The sequence below is a fragment of the Nyctibius grandis genome, chromosome 15 (genome assembly GCF_013368605.1).
Source record: "Nyctibius grandis isolate bNycGra1 chromosome 15, bNycGra1.pri, whole genome shotgun sequence".
NCBI classification, from domain to species: Eukaryota; Metazoa; Chordata; class Aves; order Nyctibiiformes; family Nyctibiidae; genus Nyctibius; species Nyctibius grandis.
Genome location: NC_090672.1, coordinates 12,303,218 through 12,325,573, shown reverse-complemented (window position 1 = coordinate 12,325,573; position 22,356 = coordinate 12,303,218). Strand labels below are relative to the sequence as shown.

Sequence of the window (22,356 nt, the reverse complement as noted above, 5' to 3'; positions counted from 1 at the left end):
GCGCAGTCGCGCGGAGACGCCGGAAGCGGCGGTTGGAGCCGAGCGGGGAGACGCGTCTCCTTAGCGGTGGGCGCCGGGCCGGGCCGCGCCGGAGCCTGTCGCCGTGCTTCGTTCAGCCCCGCAGAGCTCAGCACAGCCCGCCATGAGCTGCCGGCAGCCGCTGCCGAGCGAGCGGGGAGCGAGACAGAGGTGAGGGACGAGCTGCGGTGGGGGAGGGGAGCGCGGCCTGAGGGCCGGTGGTGGTTGGGAAGGGGGCCCGGGGCGAGGGGCAGGGGCTCGGCCTGCGGGGGATTGCCCCTCGGGCACCGCAGGGGAGGTTTCGGGGTGTAGGGGGTATGTGGCGGCTCGGGGAGCGGCGCTGGGAGGACGGTGTGAGGGTGGGGGGGCTGGGAGTGTGACTGTTGTGACCGTTAAATGTCTGTCCGGGGGAGGCGGTTGGTTGCGTTCGGGAGATCGAACGGGCGTAGAGAATACAGAGGATATGGGAGGCCTCGCGGTGGGCTGGAGGGGTATTTCTCGGCTCGATGGGGAAGGAGAGGAGGTAGGTCCTGTCTGGGCGGAGAACCTGGGGTGGGGGAGAAACAGGAGGGACCGTGAAGGATGTAGGAGCTGGGCGGTGAGTGCCCGGAGCTGTGAGGCAGCAGGGTAGGCCGTGGGGGATGGAGATGTTGGGTTTGCTTGGGGGCTGCAGGCGTTAAGGAGGGATCTAGAAGGAATGCAGATGTGGAGCGAAGGGGAGAATGCCTCTTCTAGGAGGAGTGGTGCTAGGAGAGGGAGAAGCGATGGGCTGTGGTGGACAAGGGTTGAGGGTGCTGTGGGCATCCCGGCGATGGGAGAGCTGGGAGGCAGCTCCTCGTCTGTGGGCGTGGACCAAATGCTGGCAGCTGAGTCTGCTGCTGAAGCTTGTCTGTAAGAACAGATTCAGTTATAAATACCTCGCTTGGGTCTGTTTGACTCATTTGAGTATGTATTAATTTTTAGGCACCAAAACAGCTCCATCTTATATTTTGGATAGTGCCCAGCGTGCTGAGGTCCTGTTTGACCTGTGGTGTTTATATGGTGGGAAAAATCAGTTGATATTAATATTCTGTGGACAGTAAGAGATGTTGGTTCACAGGAATTCTGGGTTGCCATCGTCGATCAGCTGCTGTGAAGCAGCGCTGATGTCATAAGAGGATGGGAAATGCATCATAAACAGGGAAGGCTTTGTCTTCCTGAGAGGTGTTTTCTGCCAAAACTTTCTTTCTGCGTGGAAAACAACGTTGCTCAGGAATATGACTCAGCTTCAAATGCTGTCAGAGTGCAGAAACTAAAGAAAGTCGTCGTAGGCACTAACTGCAGGCTCATGTAAGCAAGGTGGACGTCGTTGGGTGTTTATCGAAAGCGTGCTCACTGCCGCTCTTCCCGGGTGCTTTTCTCAGCCTGTCAGATGTCATTCAAAGTCAAAGCTTATATTTAGACGTGCCTGAGTGCTGAGAGCAGTTGCAAGGCTGAGAATTGTCAGACGAGTTTATTTAGAAAGATGCTCAGCACTGGTTTTAACGGCAGGTGTGGGTCAATGTGCCTTAAACTGGTAGAAAACATCAGCCTGGCTACTTTGGGAGAAACATGGTTGTTTTTCCTCTATTCTGTAGAGAACAGCTACAAAGAGATCAGAGGTTTAGATAAATTAATGAAGGATGTATCAAGTTTTCCTGCTTATTTTGCAGAATTGCCTTTAGAGAACACAACAGAAGGTATATCAGTACATTGCTAATAGTTTTTTTTTCCTCCTTTCTCCCTTCCTTCAGGAAGAGGAGACGGAATGGCAATGAAGATGACGGTCATGTTCCCCAGACAAAACGCAGTACCAGGAATACTGTCCTTCAGGACACTTGGGACACTGAGGTGAGAGCCTTCTTAGGCAAATCCAGTTTCCTTTAATGCTGACTTTAAATAACGGTTGGAATATTCTGTGAAATTTTATCTGTGGAGAGTAGTTAATGAAAACACTTTTTTGCTTTGCGTGTGAGGTCACGAGGCTTGACTCTGTTGTGTACTTCAGAGATTGAAATCTGTAAAGCGTGGTTTGGAAATCAGCATGTTTTCAGTGAACCTGCTTATCTTTGGCCTGAATATTTCTGTTAATACATTTCAAATCCTGATAAGCCGTACCCAAGTGAAGATACAAGAAAAGCATTTGCTGCCACATCTAGTTTTGCTGTCTGAAATGAGGTGTAACGTGTCCAGACCTGAGGAGATGACTAGGGGGGATTATAAGGGGGTGCAGCCACTTTGCCTGGCCATCTGCTCTTCCAGCTTTGCATTTACTTATAGTAACGTGATTATTTGTGGGAGAAAGTCAAAAAGCATTCCAACTGCTGCGATACACAAAGTGCCTGTTGCAAGCAGTGGTGCTTATCTGATGTTTAAAAAATGTTCTGATGCTGCTCAGCAGTTCAAGGAAGACTTGCTCTTTCACAGCTAAAATACTTGAACTCAAACTACTGGATTTCTACTCGTATTTTTCATGGCCTTTTGCTGGACGTGGGATAAACTGTCCCTTCTTCTGTCATCGCTGCCATGGCAGGTGTTCTAGGGTGGTGCAGTTTGCTAGCCATCAGATTTTTTTTTTTAAAAAAAAATGCTGATTTCCAAGTTGCTGCCAGATTTCCTGAGTTGTTGCCTGTATTAATCATCTGAAAATTCACTATGCCTTTCTAATTAGCAATGTAGTTCTCTTGCAAAACGTACATGGAAAAGAGCATGCAGAGCAGAGGCTCCCTCCTGGTTTGTGTCCCTGGAAGTTAATGAAATTGATTTCTTTTAAGGTTTTTGAAATACCCTTGTTTTTTGTACAGCCCTCTCTGAAGATTGGCTGTAATGAGTAATTATGAACTATTGCAGTTATATTGAACTATTAACTGTACTTTGACCACAGAAAATATTTTGGGCTATGTAACTTTGAGCAACATCATATGGTAACAGCTTCAAATGTGTACTTGCATTTAAAATATCAAGTTCTGTATCCCACTGTTCCTTTTGAGAGGGAGACTTTCTTTTAACCAGTACACTTTACACATAGCTGATGTGCTAATCAATGATATTGTATGGAAAATGCTCTGACAGCTGAGATGTTCATCAGGAAGGAATTTGCTGTGACGACAAACGATCCTGGTTCCTGCCAGAAGTAAGGCTGGCTGGGATGAAGTAGTTTTTTTGCTCCTCGAGTGTAACGGGTAGAACCATAAATAGCTGCTCGCAGTCTGACACTGAATCACTTGTCCAACAGGTTAAACCCCTCTTCGTGTGTAGAGTAGTTAATGGCTAAACGAGCTTGGTGGCGGGAGGAGGAAGAATTTAGTGTGGAACAAGGGATTGAAGTAGGAGTAATGAAATTAAGAATATCAGGAAAAACCTTTGTGGTGAGTGGCAGAAGCACCTTTGCTTGTCATGCGAACACTGGGCGTTTGGGCAAAGCCGCTAAAACGCAGGGATTGAAATAGTCTTGTAGCCACACGAGAGTGGGTGACCTTAACTCTGTCCTTAACGGCTGTTTGGTTTGGGGTGCCTGCAAGGGGACAGCATGGGCATGGCCTGCAGGGTCGGTGCAGAGTTCAGCGGCTGAGGCTAACATCAAGACTCCTGCTTCATGCATGCACTTGAAGTACGTTTTTAACACGTTAAACCCTGACGTGCAGGCGAGGAGAATTTCTTACTGTTGACGCTGCAGTGGAGGAATGCGCCTGCTGGACACAGTTTTACAAAACTCAGTGTTCTCGAGGGAACAAAATTCACAATGGCATCTACTGATAATTAGAGCTTTTTTTTTTTTGCTTGTTTTCTTGCAGTGTCAGAGCACTGAATTGAGCATGCCCAGAAATTCAAGCCACGAGATTAAATCAGTATTATTTGAATGTTTCTTTAAGGGCTTCCTGTGCCAAATGGAGAAATTCTTGTGCTTATAGTGCACAAGTGCTTCCGATTGATGTCACTTTGAAATTCGTGGCTATTTGTAATAGTTTCACTTAGTTTCCTGATACTTTGCCGTTTGCAAAGGCAGCTGTTGCTGGTTACAAACCCCCACTAGCTTTGGGATATTGAACTGGGAGAGAAGGTGTGTGTGTGGGAGCAGTTTGTGACTTCAAAGAGTACAGGAGGAGAGAATTGCTTTTCATCTGCAAACACCTGCTTTTTGTGAAACATTAAAGTACTGATGCCTTTTGTCTTCCTTCAGTGGAAAGTTGCCTGTTTTAGTGTGGTTTACTTGAGAACGTAACCTCAGTACGAAAATCAGGCAGCTGTATCACTAAACCTGAACTTGGCTTTTGTCAGGATCTCTTTCCATTTCTTTTTTTGTCTTACTCTTCAGAGTTTACAGCAATATGTGTAAGATGAAGGGAGGTTTTTTCCTTCGAGGCAGGTACTCTCACTTTGAATCCCACCGCTCACGTGAGCGAGACCAGATGCAAAAGGAGATCTGCTGTTTTCTCCCACTGGGTGGTCCTTTCATCCAGGGCAGACAGCATCCTCCACTCTGACTTTTACAGGAGGGAAACTGAGATTCTCTTAATCTCTGTCAGCACTGCTTCTTGGCACATTGCTGCAACGATGTGCAGCTCCTGCTCCTCCTAGGACAAACTGCTCCCGCAGCCCTAGGTGACAGCCAGCCTGAGGATGACAGTGAACTTCTGCTGTGCAGTTCGGTCCATGAGCAGGCACACGACGGAAAGGCTAGGCTAGACCTACAGCGAGCATTAATCCTCAGCAAAGCAGAGCATTTGCCACTGCATTTCACTCTGTTCAGCCTGTCCTCCACGTACCAAGAGGTTAGCTGTGGTGTCTTCCCCGGTAGTCACTTATAAATTCAGTAAAAGCCCTTCGTGCCCTCCTGTATGAGAAGTCAGGCAGAGTTGTTGTGGATCCTCTGGTGGGGAACCACCAACAAACGGCCCTTTGCTCCGATTTTCCGTGGGGAGGAAGGGAGTCTGCAGTGTTCTGACTAGCTCTTTTCCTTCCTGAATAACCTTCTTCTGTAAAACCTCATTTCTTGTGGCTACTCTTTGTTATTCTGACTGACAACAGGATTCCCCAGAGCTTAGAAATACCCGTGTTAGAGATTGCTGATGCCACGACAGCAGTTGCTTCTCCCAGATGAAAGTTTTTGTCTAGCATTGCGGCTCTGCCACTCTACAGTATTACACTGTTGAGGAGGGCTGGTCTTAAATTCTAATTAAAAGCAGATTATGCCTCTGTTAAACTCATCTTGAAAGATTTTGAGAGCAGCAGGGTCTGAATGGCTGTTTCTTAAGTCCTTGTCATAAATGATGGAGGTGCTACGTCATCAGATTAATACATCTAATGGGACGTTTGGGAATTATTTTAAACTTCTATAGCTACTCAGTGTGATGTTAAGAGGGGCTAATGAGTCAGGTAAACCTTGAAGATGCTTTTTTGATACTTAAAGTACTCATAAATTGGGCTACTTTCCTTTGCCCTTTCGCTTAAAACTCTGTTTCATTGTATGGATGCCTGTCATTGCTGACTTGATGACTTTAAGGATTCTTTTTTTGTCTGATTGTAGTCCAAATGCGTAACAGAATGTGCACCACAGCCTGGGGAAATGGTAGGTCTTTGACGTGATTTGGGCAATAAAGGGGCTTCACGTGCTAGTGAATTTTTGCATTAGAGAAATGGAAATAAAGAGGGTCTGACAAACCAGGTCTGTCAGCAGCCTTAGGTGTAGGAAGCACGTCCCAGGACACTATCTCGGTTTAAAAACAATGAGCCATGCCTATAATAATCATTACTAACAGCTCTAAAGTGTTTGTTAAGATGTGAAACTTTAGCAGTAAGTAATACTAGCTTCTCATTTCGATTTTTACCTTGATTTTCAGAAAGTTGCTGTAACGAAAAACAGTAAGGAACGCAGACTAAAAGGAAGCAAAGTGTCCTGTGCGGTGGGTTTCTCTCCAAGGCTGCTGTGACTTGTTCAGCTAACAGCATTGCATTTCAGCATCTGGGCTTCGATGCAAAATGAGATGGGCTGGCCAGCACCATCTCGGGGCTCCTCGCTCTCCTGGTGTTCTCTCCCTCTCGTGTTAGCAGCGTTAGGAAGAGGAGCTGGTTGCTCTTGTAGTTACACCTGCTGCTTCCTCAAGAATGACTTCCCGCGTGTTTTGTTGTTTTCTCCTCGCTAGCTGAGCCTAACACGCCGGCGCGGGTGCAGCCTCGCTGCCCTTGTCTTGCTTGCTGTACTAAACAGAACTGAAGCATTTTTGGTGCTTAGCAGAACAAGGAGATTCGTGTGGTTGAATTGTCCCAATCGATTGTGGAATCAGTGCCCTGGGGTTCCCAGTGGGCACCGAGATGTGGTCCACCTCCAGTCCTCATACAGGGCCTTCCTCGGCCTTTCTCCCTGCTCGTTGACAGACGTGCCAGGGGCAGTTTCCACCATTCTTCAGATTTACTCCAAAGTGAGGCCTTCTGGGTGTGGTGCTGACTGTTAAATTACTGTGGACTTTTAAAAATTTTTCTTCCTCTGCTGTGGCCACCAAGCTTTGACTTCTGGGGGTTTATTTAATACTTACAAAAATGTGGGGGTGGTTTTTTGGCCGTTGATCACTTATGCTGGCTGGTTTTGTGAATTTACTTCTTAGGGGATGGCAAGGCAGCCATTCTCTGATTCTTAAGCAGCTAAACATTTGCAGTGTTGTCCTGAACAGTGTATCACACAGGAGTGAAATATTTCAGCTGTAACTAATGGAACCTTTCATTAGCAGCCCTTAAAATGGTGTAAACCAAACGGTTTTATGTCTTTGAAACACTGACCGTGATGGCTAATGCTCTTCCAGTCATTACCATGAGATGTGTTTATCCTAAACGCTGGCAAATGAGCCCTGTCCTCTGAGCTGAATCATGAGTTCTCTTCTCTGCATGTGGAAGTCTTCGATGCCTGTCGCTCTGTCACTGTCATGTCAAGTAAATTGTTATGGAAAACTACCAGTTAACATTGCTGTCCCAGTACTTAACTGGGAGAAGAGTAGTTGTATGTCTGTCAAGGTGTTCAAAGACTTAAAATGGGTCTTGTGTTGCATTTGGTTTTAACAGCCTGTTGCTTTGGATGCTTCAGATCTCATTTTAGAACGATTGACTTGTAGGAAAACGCTTTGCATGGTGCTTACCTAAAACATCTGCTAGAACAGGAGCGATAAACTCTTCCTCCTGCCCTGCCTGCCTTTACTGACACGTGCAGCTCGGTAGGAATGTTCTTTAATTTCCAATTCTCGGATGAATTCAGCAAACTTCACTAGTGCTAACGTGAGTCACGGGGGCAGAGCTGGTGGGCCTAAACCCGACAGATTGAAATCCACCGCACTGGAGGTCAGCGAACCTCCGGGTGAAAGCTTGCTCAGCCCTCGGCTCTGTGTCGCTTTGCGTGTGTTGGCAATAACAGACGCTGTGAATGCCAAGAAAGCACTTGGTGGATTTACGTTAGTCCATCGGGCTGAACGTGAGCCTGAAAATCTGGAAGGGAGGGGACTTACTGTAAAGAGTATTTGCTTACCTGAGGTGTTTCATTATGGACAGGAGAGAAAAATGTGTGATTTTGCTGTTAACCTTCTCTTTGTCTCAGTCCTCCAGCAGTGAGAGCGGAAGCAGCAGCAGCAGCTGTAGTAGCAGCAGCAGCATCAACAGCCCCGACAGAGCGTGCGGTGCAGAAACCAGCCTCCCCCCGACCGTTGCGGGATCCAGCCCTGTCTCCTCTCAGTGCTTCCACGAGCAGTCCGCGCTAAGCCAAGGCCCTTACTTCTACATCAACCAGATCCTGAAGGAAGCACACTTTCACAGCTTACAGAGCCGGGGACGCCTTCCTACATGATGGACCATCAGTTCCCTGCCTTCTGTGAAGGGACAGCACTGTGTAGATTTGATATTTCAACTTAAAAAAGTTTGTTAAAATGGAATTGCACAAAACGCCTGTTGCCTTTTCAGTCTATATTTGAAATAACAGGTTAACAGGAAATTGTTTACTTGTGGTTTGCTGCACTATTGCAATGCAAAAGGGGCTTTGAAGCAATTTTTATAGGATTCTTTTTGGGGTGGTCATACAGTACGTGTTAAGAGAAGACAGAGGAATCCATATCTGTGTTAGGGGGTTGCAAAATGTTCAATTCCAATCGACTGCCTAATCTGTTTGTTAGCGAGTTGTTGCTTTATGTAAAGTTCTCTCAAACGTTCATCTTCAGTTTTATAAGTCTTTTTTAATTTCAATAAACTAGTAAAAAATGTATTTGGCAACATAATTTTCTTTGAGCGTTTAGAGCTAATGAGACAGTAAGAGTAGGTGCTGTCACTGGAATCCCTTAGGACAGCCCCAGCTGCAAACTTTCCACCCAGCTTGGTGTGCGATGAGCTTTATCTCGCTTGATCTTTACTGCTGCAGCACTGAAAGAAAAAATGTGAAACTAGAACCAGGAAAGCTTGGGCAGCGGTAGCTGAAATGCCCGGTGCCCCGGGGGTTCATGTAGAGAGCAGAGTGGTGGTGCCAGTGGAGAAAGGTAGAGAGTAGCCTGCAGAGGGGCTTTTGGAGGTGAGGAGTCTTACGTTGCTCCACGGCCCATTTCTAGCTGTGAAATGTTTTCTGTTACAGTGTGTAGGTTGTTTTTTTCTTTAAGGTTAGCAACTTCTACGAACAGGAGGTGGAAGAGTAGCTACACCTCTGTTCCAGCAGCCAGATGGCAAGGACAGTCCTGACCCGTGCCTAGTTTCAAGTGGCACATTCAATGATCTCGCTAAGGATGGAAAAGTATTTCTCTTCTGACAATACCAGCCGAGGTGTCACTGGTCCCTGCCGAGGGGGGAGAGCCACATCCATGAAGACAAATACACAGAGAAACTTTTTATTTTTTATTGCATCACTTGGTCATGCCAGAAAGCCATCCCAGCTTGAAGAGAGAAGGTGCAGCTGTGTCTTCCTCCTCGGTTACGAGCTGCCTGAACAAAGAGCCCGGGCGCGACGCCTCGTCTTCTGCTCTTAGGAGTGCAGGAGGTGGAACCTGATGAGTTTTTACAAAGAAAAGCGTCAGTAACTATTACAGCATACCTTTGACTTACTCCGTACCCTCATCTATAGTAGCTGCAAGGAGGTGTACACTACAGAACAGCTTTTCCTAGGCGACTTGAGCTTGAACCACAACCTAAGCGGTGTCACTTGTGGTGGTTAGTGACAACCAGAAGCAGTTCTGCGTGGCAGCAGCACAGCACCTCGCTTGTTAGCAACAGGTAACTTCCCATTCAGTACTCAAAAAAAATCATTCTGAATTGCAGAGAAGGGGCTGTTGCTCTCAGAGCAAGGGAATAACAGCACGTAGAAGTACAGCTGTTGTCCTTGCAGAGAGCTGTTCTTGAGTAACCACGGACTTTAACCTCCTCTGAACTGTTTTAGCATAAAAGGAGCACGCAGCTGGCAGGGATTCTGAGAAGCGTGGCTAGCGCAGAACACACGTGTGCCACCACAGCAGGCGAGGGGAGTGGGAGGAGCGAGCCAGACCTCACTGCACACTTCCACACTACTGCAGCTGAGGTGTAAGAGGTCAAGAATACCTTTATTGTGAAGCTTTGGGCTGTTAAATAACCCTCGTATTGTGTCTGGTCCTTAATGCTTCTGAACAGTGGAGAACAAGAGCTGCAGAGTAAACATCAGCATCTCAAGTAACACCCTCTGCTCTGATAAAACCAGACCTTTACTCTTCTGTCCCAGTTGAAAAGACATCACCACAGATGGATTAGTGGGTTAATAACAGCTACAGGAAACAGATTACTAATTACTGCTTCCTGTAGCGGCGAGGTATTCCTTGTCTCTCTCCATCCTCAGCATAGAGAACTCCCTTTAAGCAGATGTTTTAAACGGGGGAAATGTAGCAACATCATGGTTGTCTACTGCTAAAACTCAAACAGGACAACACAGAGCCTCTGCAAGAGAAGCAAGCCACTCTGTTCACACAGGCCTCAATACCCAAGCCAGGCTTCGTCAGGAGTTAAAGGTCAGCACCGCACTGGAAAGGAGTTCACAGAATTAGCGAGTACCCTTCAAAGGTTCTTGCAGCATCTTTAAATGAATTGTCTTTTATGCATTGATCTCAAACCGTCTCATCTGTGTAAGCCTTCCCTGCATTTTCGTGGTGGTTATTGCCTATGTTTTACCACAGAGCAGCGGACCCCAAAAATACAGGGGCCATTGGGGTTTTTTTTTTGAGGGTCAAGGGGAGACCCAAACCATCTCATGCTGTGTTGCCATAATGGTTCTCTCATTTTACCGAAAATAAAAATCAGGTTAAATATTAACCTTTTGGCTATGTTATTCTTTCCCCGCAAGCTCTAGAGTACCGGCAAAGAGTTAGTACGGCTCAGTGTTACCAACCTGAACTCTTTCTGTGCTCCTGGTAGCAGACTTGCTCTTTCGTGAGCTCGACATACTCAGCGGCAGAAGTCCAAATCTTGGAGATGGAAGAAAGAAATTCAGCTGGTCATAGGGAAGCAGCAATTCTAGACCCACTTCCCAAAGAGACATGAGAACGCCCAGGAGAGCTGAGTACTTTACCTGATCTGGCTGGATGCTAATGGCAAGATGTTGTGGAGCTCCTGGGAGCTCAGAGCGCCGCTCCTGCTCGTGTACTGGTTCTCCGTCCCCGTCAGCAAGCCGAAGAGAACCTAGAGTCACAGAATCAATCAGGTTGGAAGAGCCCTCTGGGATCATTGAGTCCAACCATTGCCCTGACGCCACCATGGCAACTAGACCAGGGCACTAAGTGCCATGGCCAGTCTTGTCTTAAACCCCTCCAGGGACGGTGACTCCACCACCTCCCTGGGCAGCCCCTTCCAATGGCTAATGACCCTTGCTGAGAAGAAATGCTTCCTAATGTCCAACCTGGACCTGCCCTGGTGCAGCTTGCAGAGCTGACCACACAGTACATTGCTGATGAGTCTACTGGCACGCTGCTTGTGATTGCTTTTAAAATGTCTCCCTTCCCCCTTTAACTCTTGCTTTTAATTGGCGCTGCTTGTTATTACCATAGTTGAGTTCTAGGCCTGTTTCAGCACTACTTAACCCAATTAGCATTGCACAGGCTCCAGTGAATCCTGTTAGATAAAGTTCAGCCAACTCCACGCAGGATTATGGGCCGTGCAGCCAGCTCAGCAAGCTCCTCTTATCTTCAGCCCGCATTAAATACTCTTCCCCTGTCTGAGTAAGTGCCAGTAGTTATCTTTAGGCATTAAGCAGTTTATAAAGCCACCCCAGCTGCCCTTCAAAATGTGTTTTGCAGCCCTGCTTCCTGATCCATCCCTTCCTTTCCCTTGGACTTACGGAGGTTCGCTGAACCAGGCGGTTAAGGTTGCTGTTCAAGTGTGGAGTAAAAACATCCAAGTCAAAGGGATCTATGTGTCCCTCCAGGCAGTCGGTCACCTTCTCAATCCTGCAAGCAGAGCAGAGTCCTGTCAGGGGTTACATCCTAGCGACGGCTGCTGACGCCAACAGGGTTTCACTGGTGCCTCTGAAACTCAGAAGGACTTGGCCTGAAGAGGGGACTGAGCAAGCCTAAAGTGTTTCCAGCCATGACCCAACCTACAGCACCTGCTGTTGCAGAGGAACCTTCTCCCTGTGGTACGGCTCAGAGATGCCTCAGTCCTCGAGACTGGAGCATACACAAGGTTTTAACTCTTGGTGGCAGCCGAATTGTTCTCTCCAGGGGCATCCTGACGGTATCCCTGCAGCCCTACGGACACGTACGCAAGCCAGGGGGACCAGCCTGCTGTCTCCAAGCTCTCAGAATCCCACCCCTCCTTCTACATTTTGAGGATGAGCTTAGTGTCGGTGAAGACAGAGCTTAGAGTCTGCGCTGCCCTTCTCTGGGGAGACCCAAAGGCACTGCTCCTGGAGGCATCCTCCTGACAGCCGGTAAGACTTGGTTTGAAGTGTTTTAGGGTCCCACAAACTACTGCTAGTATCTGAACCCCAGGACTGCACCGCACCCGGAGTCAGGCTTCATCCTGCTGGATTTTGCTTCCTCGCTCTTCGCCGTCAAGATGATATTCAGGTACCGCAGATCGTAGAGTAGCTGCAGAGCTCTGTTCTGGGTCATGGGGAAGGTGCCTGCTTTCTGCAGAGAGGACAGTCAGGACAGGGCTCTTCACTCACACCGAGAGGATGTCAAAGGACCGCTTCGGGGGAAACGTTTAAACACACCAGCACCAAGAAACAACCGACCTAACGGAACCATTCTGAGCGTGCAATGTGGTGTCTGACCCCTTTCTGCCTCATTTTTGAGAGAGGCAGGGGAAGAATGTACTCACCCTTTCCAGCTCTTACAGGCAGACATTTTCTGTGCCGAGGGACAGGAGTGCAGGCATCACCGCCTGCCCAGCGACCCTCCCGCCCCACGCCAGCTGGAGCCAGGGCTGATCCTGCTCACGTACCTTCTCCTGCTTCTCTTCCACGAGCTTTTCGTAGGCAGCAAGCACTTCTGCCATGCAGGTCCTCAGCAGCTCCTGCAACGTGACTTTCGGAAGAGTGTGACCACCGACCCGGTTAACCTCTTGGCACAGGCTGAAGAGGAGGCACTGGACGTACCAGGATGGCTGTTGAAGAAAACAGTGTTATTTTCACGTGGGCCGTAAGCTGCATTAGCCTTATCAGGGGCACAACATCGCTTCAGTTCTCGTGACGTGAGCTTCCTACTTCCTCAGCAACCACAAAGCTCTGCAGCTGAGACCTGCCCCCGTGGCGTGGCTCAAGTATCTCACGGGTTGTTATTTACTGACACACCAGACTTGTGGTTAGAGCAGTCCTCAAAGTCACACAGGTACTTTTACCAGAGGTATTCTCCTGAATGTAGTCAGAACAGAATTGCTTGTGCCTCTTCTGTCACCACTGACCCTGCTCTGAACACCTGGGCTCATTATTTACTCCCTCTCTCTTCTCCTGGGCCTCCCAGATATTTTTTCCTTCAGAATCCACAAAATTCTCCTTACAAGGTTCACTACAAGAGATTATTGCCCTGTCCAGCTCCTCCCGTGCTGTGCACAGAACTCACCCTTGCCCTGGCCCTCCTCTCCCTCTGTGCAATTGCCACCTGCTTTGTCCCTGTGAGTGTCATTCCTGCCGAAGGACAGCTGCAAGCCTTGGTTCTCTCAGGCTTTGCACAGTCCTGTCCTTCAGTGCATCCCCCTTCCCTGAAATCTCTCTCCTGGGGGCCTCTGTGTATAAACCAGGCACAAGTCCTTCTTTGGCTCAGTTTTACAGGATCTGGGCCAATCTTATTCATTGGAATATACAGCAGCAACCACCTAACTTCCTTCCTCTGACCTCTGTCCTTAGGAGGTGAGGATCTCAAAGAGCAAATAAGAGCACCAGAGAGTGTTTGTGGTGTGTTCCTAACCCAGGCAGCAGGTCAGCACCACTTGGCAAAGCAGTGGATTTGGAAACCAGCGCTTTTCTCCTCCCAGCAGACCGTTTCTCCGTGTTTACCCAGAGGACGTTTCTCATACCTGCGCAGGCAGCCGGATCTTCGACGTTACGCTGTTCCCAGACTCGGTCTCCTCCTGAATTTCAATTTCATCCCAGTTGGTGGCTGTGGCCAAGACGGAGCCAGCTGTGTCTAGCAGCAACGTGCGGGTAAAGCCCTCAACCAGAGCCTAGAGCGCAAAACACAAAAGCACCCAGTCACAGACAGCTCTAACGGGAGGACCTGCTGCTGCCCACGGAGAGACCGGCCTCCTGCATCCCCCCGCTCCTCCCCAAGGAACTCTTCTGGGTGCCAGCTCTGAGCTGCCACCACCTCCTCTCCCTGCAGGCTGACTGAGCAGTGTGTTGAGCTCTCAGCAGCCAAGGAGCAGCAGTGCTGACCGCAGGGAGCTGAGCGACACCCACGCAGGAAGCAGCTGTGAGAGAGAAGCAGCTCCTTACTTTGGTGACAGCTGAGCTCCAGATCTGGTAAGCAAACAGGCTCTGCTGCAGGAGCTCTGCCTTCACCCCCTGCCACTTGGCCTGCACGGGGGTCACTTCCTGGGTTTTGCCCTTCCCCAGCTTCTTGGTGGAGCGGGTTTCCTTCAGCGCCGTCTCCGTGCCGCCCGACTGGCCCAGGATACACTGCTTCAGGTGAGGGCAGAGCTCGGTCAGGGACTGGCAGAGTCTCGCCATGAAGAGGACAGCGTTGAGTCTGGCATCGCTGGGAGCATCCGCCTGCCCCCCCAGCAGGCTCTGGGCGCTCCGGAGCTCGTCGCTCACACAGCCCAGCACGTGGTGGATGCAGGAGACGCAGCGGTCGCGGAGCAGCCCCTCCACCGTGCCGGTGTCGGCGTAGCGGTTGAAGGCAGAGCGTGGCTGCACCACGGGAGCAGCCTCCTTGGTGGCCGAGGGGTCTGCGGGAAGGTAGCACAGGAGGTCGTCCAACCTGGCCTTCAGCTTTGAGTCCAGGGCCGAGCAGAAGCTCTGCACGCACGGCGTGAGCGCCTGCGCCTTCATGGACAGGCCGCTCTTGGCCAACTGGCCACGATTTGCCACGTTGACCCAAGCAGCGTCGGCGGGCAGGTCGCTGGAGCTCTCTGACCACAGGAACAGGGCCACGTTGTGTTCAAACTGGACGTGCTTGCTCAGGGCAGAGGGGCCGGATTTGACTTCAAGTTCCTGCAAGGCTGAGGTGAGAAGCTGTTTGGAGCTGCTTGAGATGGAGTCAAACGCTTCTTTGGTCAGTGTCTGGAACAGAACCAGGAGGAACAAAAAAACCCACCTTTTAGACGTGCCACCTAGGACTTAAAATACACACTTAGTGCTGCTAGCAGGCACCAGTGCACTGTTTGAGACAAGAAGAGGGGGCACAGAGCAAGGCTCCCCACGAACTGCCGCGGCAGAGCACCTACCTCTAGCCTGTCCAGGAAGAGCTGCTGCAGCAGGTCCTCCCAGAAGGAAGCAGGCCTGTCCAACAGGCGCTGGCACACCGCCTCCCAGTTCTGGCTGACGGACTCGCTTGTCAGCAGCTCCCACACCGCGTCGCGAATCCCCGCGAGGCCTTTCATGGTCTTCACGTAGACGAGCAGGTTGCTGACCCCGGCCCTGATGTCGTCGCTGCACCTGAAGGCAACATCTCACTTCAGTCTGACCTGCTCAGCCGCAGCCCCGGGGAAGGCAGGAGGGAACATCGGCTACATCAAGGTGGGGGAATTCTTAACCTGTCCGTAAGAGGCTCTGCCTGCAGAATGACCTGGGGGGCTGAGGGTACCTCTCCCTCTCAGCCAGGCAGCTGCACCCTGGATCCCACACTGGGGCTCCGCACGAAAGCCACGTGCCCACCGGCAGGATCCCGGGGCTCTGCGGGGGTGTCGAAGCCAGGAGCATGGCACCCCAGGAATGCCAGCAGGCAGGGAGGGTTGGTGGGGGCTCTGGGAAGGGTTGTTGGGGAAACATCCCGTGGCCAGCGAACACACCATGGGGGCTGCAGCTGACAGCAGGGACCAGCTGGCTCCAATCTGATAATGCCACAGGACTGACGAGGCTGTTAAGGGTCAGGCTGCCAGGCTGTGCCCATCCACAGGGCGAGGCAGGGTGGGAAGGGGTGGAGCTGGCAACTCTATAAAAGGGTCTGCCTGCCCCCACACAGGCCAGGGAAGGGCTGCGAGGAGGAAGGAGGTGCTGGACTAGGAGCCAAATGAGCCAGGTAAGGGATTTTCTTCTCATTTGCTTGTTTGCTGGTGGTTATGGCAGTATGAAGCAGCTCTAGACAAAAATCTTTGTGCAGCCCAGGTGGTCTGTTATATGTGAGTGTTCCAGGCTGGGTGTTAGGATGGTGCTGTGCTGCCTCTGGCTGTTTGCTGGGGAGAGGGGGTGCTGGGCAAGAAGGCACAGCCTGGCTGGAATGAGGGAGGAAGCAGGAGAGCTTGGGTTTGCTTTGGTAGGCGAGCTTGGGTTTGCTTTGTGCTGCTGCCTCGGCACAGAGGCCGTGTGATGACTGGGAAAGGGGGACACTGTCACACTCACATAGCGATCCACTTCTGCAGCGTGTCTCTGAGGTAGTCCTGGCTGATGGGGTGGGCCAGGGTGCGCAGGGCTGGCTGGAACTCCACCACGGACTCCGGGAGGTACCTGAACCAGCTGCTCAGCTTCACCTCCTCCTCCAGAACCCCACCTCTCCCTGGAAGCGCAGTGGGGTTGGGGGGGATCAGCCCAGCCTGGGGGTGGCCTCCTGCCTGCAAACCCTGGTGGGCAGAGGCCTCACGCAGGGCTGCCCGGGCACTCACCTGCTGGGTGCTGGGCTGTGGTGCTCTCCAGGGTTGAGAAGAGCAAGCCGCAGGGCAGGGCTGGATCCGGCAGCATCCCTTCAGGCACGGTGTAGAAGAGAGCGTGAGCCTGGTACAGGGTTGTGGTGAGCAGCTCCATCAGTGAGCACACCTGGGCTTTTATACCTGCACCTGCAGAGAAAAGCCTGTCAGCCAAGGAAGCCCCTTCAGCAGGGCTGTGAGCAGCCCTGTGATTCAAGGCCTGAGGTTCTAGTGAAACCTTCCAGGGAAGGGCTGGAGGACAAAGGACTCAGCCCCGTGCACCACCCGCTTCCCCATTATGGGTGGGCTTGGCTTCAGACCTTAAGAACTGTTCATTTTTGTGGCGTTTTGCCGCTGCGTCAGCCACGCCACTGCAGTAGCACACGGTTGTGTCCCCCACCATCGTGAGCTTTACAGGACTAACCCACCCGCTCTTCTGTGGGGCACGAGGGAGAGGAAGCAAAGGGGGCTACCCTGACTTTAAAAAGGAGGTAGCCCATCGTACTGACCGTGGTGCGGCTGGTTGAGAAGCTGCTGGATGGCCAGCTTCCTGGCCAGGAGGAAGTCGGCGAGGGCCTGGCGCGGAGAGCTGTCCTCCAGCAGCATGATGGCACACAGGGCTTCTGCCACCGCCTGGTCTGACGCCGTCTGGCTCTTCAGCAGGGACTTGCTCTCCTGCAGGATGGTGGATCTGGCAAGGGAATGAGGTGGACAGTCACTGGTCCCAGTGCTTGACTGAGATATTCAGGTGTGGTTACGTGACAACCCATCGAGCGAGGATGTTATTTTCCCCAGGCAGAAGTGGGACTATAAGCGAGGTGTTCTTGCCCTGTGGCTGGTAGCGAGAGCTCTGGGGCTCAGCTCATAGGCTCACAGAATGGTTTGGGTTGGAAGGGACCTTCAAACACCATCCAGTCCAACCCCGTGCCACGGGCAGGGACATCTGCTAGACCAGGTTGCTCAAAGCCCTGTCCAACGTCACCTTGATCACTTCCAGTGATGGGGCACACACCACTTCCCTGAGCAACCAGTGTCCCACCACCCTCCGTGTACACTTCTTCCCGGTGGCCACCGAGGAGCCAGCCGTGGCCACATGCCAGCCCTCCGGGCCCACCTGAGGTGGCTGGCGGCCGCCACTTGCCGCAGCAGGATGGGGAAGCGGGCGAGGACGGGGCTGCCGCGGGCGCGGGGCGCGTCGAGCTGCAGCTGGCAGCGGAGGTGGGCACCGAGCAGGTGGAGCCGGGCGGCGGGCAGGTACCGGCCGGCCTCCACGGCCCCCCACACCTTCTCGGGGACATCCAGCAGCAGCTTCAGCTGCGCCGCCGCCCGGTAGAAGCTCTCCTGAGCCGGCGGCCGAGCCTGGAGAGCGGGGAGAAAAGAGGGGGGGTCAGGGGGGAGCTCCGGGGCCGCCCCCCCCGCGCCCCGCCGCAGCCCCTCGCCCCCCTCACCGGCGCCGCGGGGCCGGGCCGCGCCGCGCCGCCCCGCTGCAGGCCCCGCACGGCGCCCAGCAGCCGCTCGGCGCTCAGGCGCATCTCGGCGATGGTGTCGGCCGCTTCGATGAGGTCGCGGTACCGCTCGCCCACCATCTGCCGCAGTTCCTCCCGCTTCTGCTCGATGCCGGCCCGCAGCCGCCGCTCCACCGCCCGCAGCTCGGCCGCCGTGTGCGCCTCGAAAAGCGCCTCGGCCTCCGCGCCCCGCGCCGCCATGGCCGCCCCGGGCCCGCGCCGGGAGGCCGCGGACGTGGCCGCCGCCGCCATCTTGGGGGCGGGAAGGGGAGGGCGCTCCCGGGCTGGCGTCAGGGCGGGGCGCCGCCATCTTTGTGCGGGGCAGAGCCGCGCCCGGGCCGTTGCCATGGCGACGCGGCCCGCCGGGGGGGCAGAAAACACCGATTTATTTTTTTATTCCTTTTTTTTTCCCGTTTCCCGGGGAAGTGGGGGGGTCCCCGCGTCCTGCGGGGGCCGCTCTCGCTCCGCACACCCCGGGAGGCCCCTCCGGAGGCAGGGGGCGCGGGTCGCGGCCTGGCTGCCTCCAGCGGAGCGGGCCGCGGCCTTGCCTCAGCCCCCCGGGGAGCGGGGCCGGGGGCCCGGGGGCGTCTCGCTGAGCCCCCGCGTCCCCCCGCCGGTGGGTCTGCCCTAGAGGGGACCGCCCGGAGCACCCCAGGGCCTGCGACCCGCCACCGCCGCCCGGCAGCGCTAGAGGGAGACAGCGGGACGGCGGAGGGTGGCGGGGCGGGGGGAGCTGCGGGGGACCGGGGGGAGCCCGGGGTTCTCCTCCTAACGGGGCTTGGCTTGGTTTGGTGGGCTCTGCTCAGAGGGAGGGGGGCGGCGAGGCTGCAGCTGGGGTGGGCTGAGGTCCCGGCCAGCGGCCCTGCTGTGCGCACCGAGATCTGCCCCCGAAAGGCTTCCAGCAAAACGCCGCCGACCCCATCGGATGGGGGTTTAATTAAAATAAAACCAAACTCTCCTCTTGCTCAGGTTTGGCGAAATCACGCTGTGGTGTGTGTCTGTGGGGGGCACAGCTGGAATGTACCCACTGGAAACAAAAAGGCCCCTCTGAGTAGTGTTTTATTTCTCCCTCTCTCTCTATTCTGTAGCTCCACCTTGAAATCCTGACTCTTTCCATCATCTCCCGTATTTTCAGCCTGCGGAGGCAGAATGAAATCAGCACGCTCTGCTTTTTGTTTGCAAAATCTTCCCTGGGCAGTTACTGCCTTCCTCGTGTCAGCCTTTGTGTAAAGGCTTCATGTTTTCTGATGGAAACCCAGAGCCGTCTCCCTGTGTATGTACTCGTGTGCACGTATAGTTCTATATAAGTCTGACCAGAAGAACTCCCTGGAGCCAACGTACCTGTTTGGCACCTAATGGTGACTCAGCCAGCTACAACGCAGTGTAGCAACAAGTGTGGTAATCGCTTTCTCGCAGACACTTGTTCCCAGAGGAAAATCCTGCCCCAGGTATCAGTGGATACCCTGCGGGAGGCAGATCTCCAGGGGCAGGGCTGCCTGCGGGGCCGAGAGCATCCAGCTCCGGGGGAGATGCTGGTGTAAGCAGCGAGCGGTCGTGGGGGAGAGACTGCTGGGGCTTTGCTGGTAGAGGTTGTACTCAAATCCTGTAAAACCCTGTTTGTGTTGCAAATTGGAGAGGGAAAAGAAAAAATCGTAGGTGTGCTGGAGTGACGGAGTTTATTTGCATGGAAGCTGTTGATGGCAAAGCTGGCCTGTGCAGCTGGCCAGAGGTGGACTTTCGGTGTATAGCACTGAGAATTTCTTTACACTGGGGTATTTCCCCGCTAACGCAGCTCTTCCCTGAGCACACACGAGTGCACAGCCCGTCCCAGGGCTGGTCTCTCCAGCAGATTAAACCTCCAGTGATGGCACTTTACATACCCTGATCTCATCAACACCAGCCCGGAGGTGATGTTGCCTTGAGAAGCTTCTCCCTTCCAGCTCGAGTTTCTGCAACCCCTTGTATCGAAGAGCTATTTGTGGTTGGGCTTCACCCGTGACCCAGGGAGTTTAGGGGTTGACGCTGGCACAGATGTGTCTGTACCTCAGTGCCCTGAGTTTCTGCTGACCAGGGAGTGATCTTGTGGGGTGTTTGGGCAAACGCAGCTCTCCTGCTGCATGGACCCTCCGAAGCTGAGACCACCCCGAGGGTGAAGACCACCCCGAGGGTGAGGAACCGGGTGTGTTGCTCACCAACAGTGTGATGGATGTGGGGAAGAACTAGTTTTGGGAGAGGGACTGAGAGTTGTCCCATGGTGGGACTCCAGGGTCGGTGCCTTTCCTCCTTCCGAGGAGGAATCCAAGCCTCGGTTATACCCCGCTGCTCCCGCCTGGCTCTGACACACACACAGAGTCAAAAACTGTAGGAAAATTCTTTTACTTCCTTCCCACCCCATCCACGACGTCCTCCCCGTGGCACAGACCGTGGCAGTGGGGAGGCTTCGCCGCGGGAAGGTTTCATTCCACACCGAGACACTGAGAAACAATTGCTGGGGAGGAAAGCGAGACTTACAGCAGAGCCACGCTCTGGGGCGTGCTCCGGTCACGACGTGGCGTACAGCAGCCCCGTGTGCTACACAGGGCACAGCTAGAGCTACAGGGGAGCGTATGTACAGGAGGTGGGCAGGGCAGTGCTGCTGGGGGGGACGACAGCCCCGGCCTGGCACGGAAGGGCTCTTGTGTTCAGCAGAGACTAAAGCTCGCCTCCCCTTACCCTGTGGCAGTCACTTGTGAAAGTGGGAGCAGCCTCCTCGGTCCCTCCTGGCTTGTGCACGGTGCCACCGGCCCCATGGCACACGGGGAGGGCGAGGGGGAGCCCAGAGACCTCTGAGGGGCCGGGTCCGACTCGCTCCTGTGTGCACGGAGAGGGGCTGATCCGGCAGCCGCAGCAAAACACGGGTCTGGAGAGTGGCTCTGCAGTGTCAGGACAATAAACCCCGTTCTGGCATGTCCAGTATATACATCTATGTACAATCGCCCACCCCTTCCCTCCTCCTGGCTGCGCCGTAGGGGGTGGCATGGCTGAAGCGCCCAGGCTTTGCATCCCTTCTCCTTCAGGTCAGGACACGGCTCGAGGCAAGAGCCTGGCTCTCCTCCTGCCCTGGCTTTTTGCACTGCGGGTCCTGGAGCAAGGAGGGAGCAGGCTGAAATCCGGCAGGAGACCTGGGTGTGAGGCCGGGGCTCGGAGGCTGGCAGGGAAGGGCGGAGGTGTCCTTGGGTTGGAAAGCAGCAGCTCTTGTTTCGGACTTAGCAGCAGAAAGGCCGGTTTGGGGTCTGCTGTGCCCTTTGCTTGTGCCTTGCTGGCGATTCCTCCTGTGAGCAGCCCTGGCAGAGGGGATGAAGAGTCTCCCTGAGCGGTTTGAAATCAGCTCGTTCACAGCAAGGGCTGAAACAACCCCCAGAGATGTGAGAGTCGAGCCCTGCTCTAAAGCAGCCCCACAGAGCTGGAGCCTGGGAGCTCTCGTTGCAGGGGACGGAGCTGGCTGGGGATCGCTGCCTGCACGACTGCCCGTGGGTCCGGGAGGGAAGGGACCTTTCCGTGGAGCCTCCATCAAAGATAAGGCTCTTCCTGTTGGGATAGACAGTCAGGGAAGCCACCCCAAAGCAGTGGGGTTCATTAGGAGATCGTTAGTCTAAAGAAGCCCAAGGCAGCTTCGGTGCTGATGTGAGGAGCTGTAGAGATGCAGCAGGAAGGCTCCGGGTCCAAGCCCAGCTTCTCCCTGCCCATCAGAGCAGGGTTTGGCTATCGAGCCCCGGGGTGGCACTGGCCATCCCAGCGCCAGGAGCCAGGCTCGGTCCGAGGTGGGCACAGTCGGAAGCGCACCCAAGGCGATGCTCAGCCCAGCCACAGCGCCAGGCTTCACCCCCCTGGCCCCCGAGGGCTGAGGGAGCAGGGAGGGCGAGGATGCCCCCACGCAGGGCGATCCCGTGGGGGCTCGGGAGAGCTGCGGAGCCGCCCCTTGGCTTGGCTGGGGTTCCTCTGCAGGGGGGGATGCCAGTGGTGGGGAATTGGTTTCTCACAGGCTTTGGGGGGGGGCCATGAAGGTGCTGGGACTGGTGGTCTCTTGCAAGAGCGACCCGCTGCAAACACCCCCGGTGACAGCCCCAGCCGAGGCAGCGCCGTCCCGCGCGCAGCCCCGCAGCAAAGCGTCCAGCCCCGCTCCGAGGACACGAGCTCTACGGGACACCCGGGTCTCTGCTTCCCATCGCCTCCCGTTTGTGATAAAGCTGTTCCTGCTGTAATTAATCCCTCTTGCCTGGGGACAGGCTGCGTGTGAAGCAGCAGCGGAGCCGCTCCAGCATTTGCAGGATCAGCCTATTCGCACCGCAATAAGCAGGAGAGGTTTCTTGTTACGCCGCCAGCAGCCCTGCGAGGCTTTTTCAGAACAGATGCAATATGAGGTCAAGTTCCCACTAAAATCAAGTGGCTGGGAAGGAAAACTTTGTTACTCGCAGCAGCGACTGTGCTGCTGTTTATTAGGCAGCAACGAACCAGCAGAAGGTTTTATTTTGCTGGTTTTCCTGCGAGCGCTGGGCTGCAGCTCCCTCCCCTGCTCGCT

General features: G+C 53.7%; 3 protein-coding genes across 10 annotated transcripts in view; 1 reads left to right on the top strand and 2 right to left on the bottom strand.

Moving 5' to 3' along the window:
- The window catches only part of RPL38 (ribosomal protein L38), a 326,451-nt gene that overhangs the window by 105,048 nt on the left and 199,047 nt on the right, over positions 1-22,356 (bottom strand). The gene's annotated exons all lie outside the window — the stretch shown is intronic.
- Positions 25-10,263, top strand: VCF1 (VCP nuclear cofactor family member 1). 3 transcript variants are annotated; one of them, XM_068413236.1, is made up of 4 exons: positions 25-189; positions 1,791-1,887; positions 5,877-5,939; positions 7,616-10,263. In XM_068413236.1, exons 1-4 carry the CDS (start codon positions 143-145, stop codon positions 7,859-7,861), a joined length of 453 nt encoding a protein of 150 aa, XP_068269337.1. In that variant the 5' UTR covers positions 25-142; the 3' UTR covers positions 7,862-10,263. The 3 variants fall into 3 exon arrangements, with proteins under 3 accessions (XP_068269337.1, XP_068269338.1, XP_068269339.1); XM_068413237.1 differs by lacking the exon at positions 5,877-5,939 and adding an exon at positions 5,564-5,605; XM_068413238.1 differs by lacking the exon at positions 5,877-5,939.
- On the bottom strand, positions 8,877-18,019 carry COG1 (component of oligomeric golgi complex 1). 3 transcript variants are annotated; one of them, XM_068413234.1, is made up of 15 exons: positions 17,742-18,004; positions 17,408-17,652; positions 16,803-16,984; positions 16,273-16,443; positions 16,013-16,166; positions 14,899-15,109; positions 13,946-14,734; positions 13,528-13,674; positions 12,457-12,618; positions 12,013-12,140; positions 11,348-11,456; positions 10,583-10,692; positions 10,403-10,478; positions 9,998-10,037; positions 8,877-9,038 (listed from the first exon to the last, which is right to left on the bottom strand). In XM_068413234.1, the coding sequence occupies exons 1-14, from the start codon at positions 17,997-17,999 to the stop codon at positions 10,020-10,022; spliced, it is 2,760 nt and encodes a 919-aa protein (XP_068269335.1). In that variant the 5' UTR covers positions 18,000-18,004; the 3' UTR covers positions 8,877-9,038; positions 9,998-10,019. The 3 variants fall into 3 exon arrangements, with proteins under 3 accessions (XP_068269335.1, XP_068269336.1, XP_068269334.1); XM_068413235.1 differs by lacking the exon at positions 9,998-10,037 and having other exon boundaries at positions 17,742-18,019; XM_068413233.1 differs by lacking the exons at positions 8,877-9,038; positions 9,998-10,037 and adding an exon at positions 9,073-9,667.

Bases quoted from the DNA above. Each gene is read 5' to 3' on its own strand.
- VCF1 (XM_068413236.1), top strand. From the start codon at position 143: ATGAGCTGCCGGCAGCCGCTGCCGAGCGAGCGGGGAGCGAGACAGAG. The intron at 190-1,790 runs GTGAGGGACGAG...CCCTTCCTTCAG, and splicing joins GAGCGGGGAGCGAGACAGAG to GAAGAGGAGACGGAATGGCA. The intron at 5,940-7,615 runs GTGGGTTTCTCT...TCTTTGTCTCAG, and splicing joins GAAGCAAAGTGTCCTGTGCG to TCCTCCAGCAGTGAGAGCGG.
- COG1 (XM_068413235.1), bottom strand. From the start codon at position 17,999: ATGGCGGCGCGGGGCGCGGAGGCCGAGGCGCTTTTCGAGGCGCACACG. The intron at 16,985-17,407 runs GTGGGCCCGGAG...TTCCCTTGCCAG, and splicing joins GCGGCCGCCAGCCACCTCAG to ATCCACCATCCTGCAGGAGA. The intron at 10,479-10,582 runs GTAAAGTACTCA...TCCATCTCCAAG, and splicing joins TTAGCATCCAGCCAGATCAG to ATTTGGACTTCTGCCGCTGA.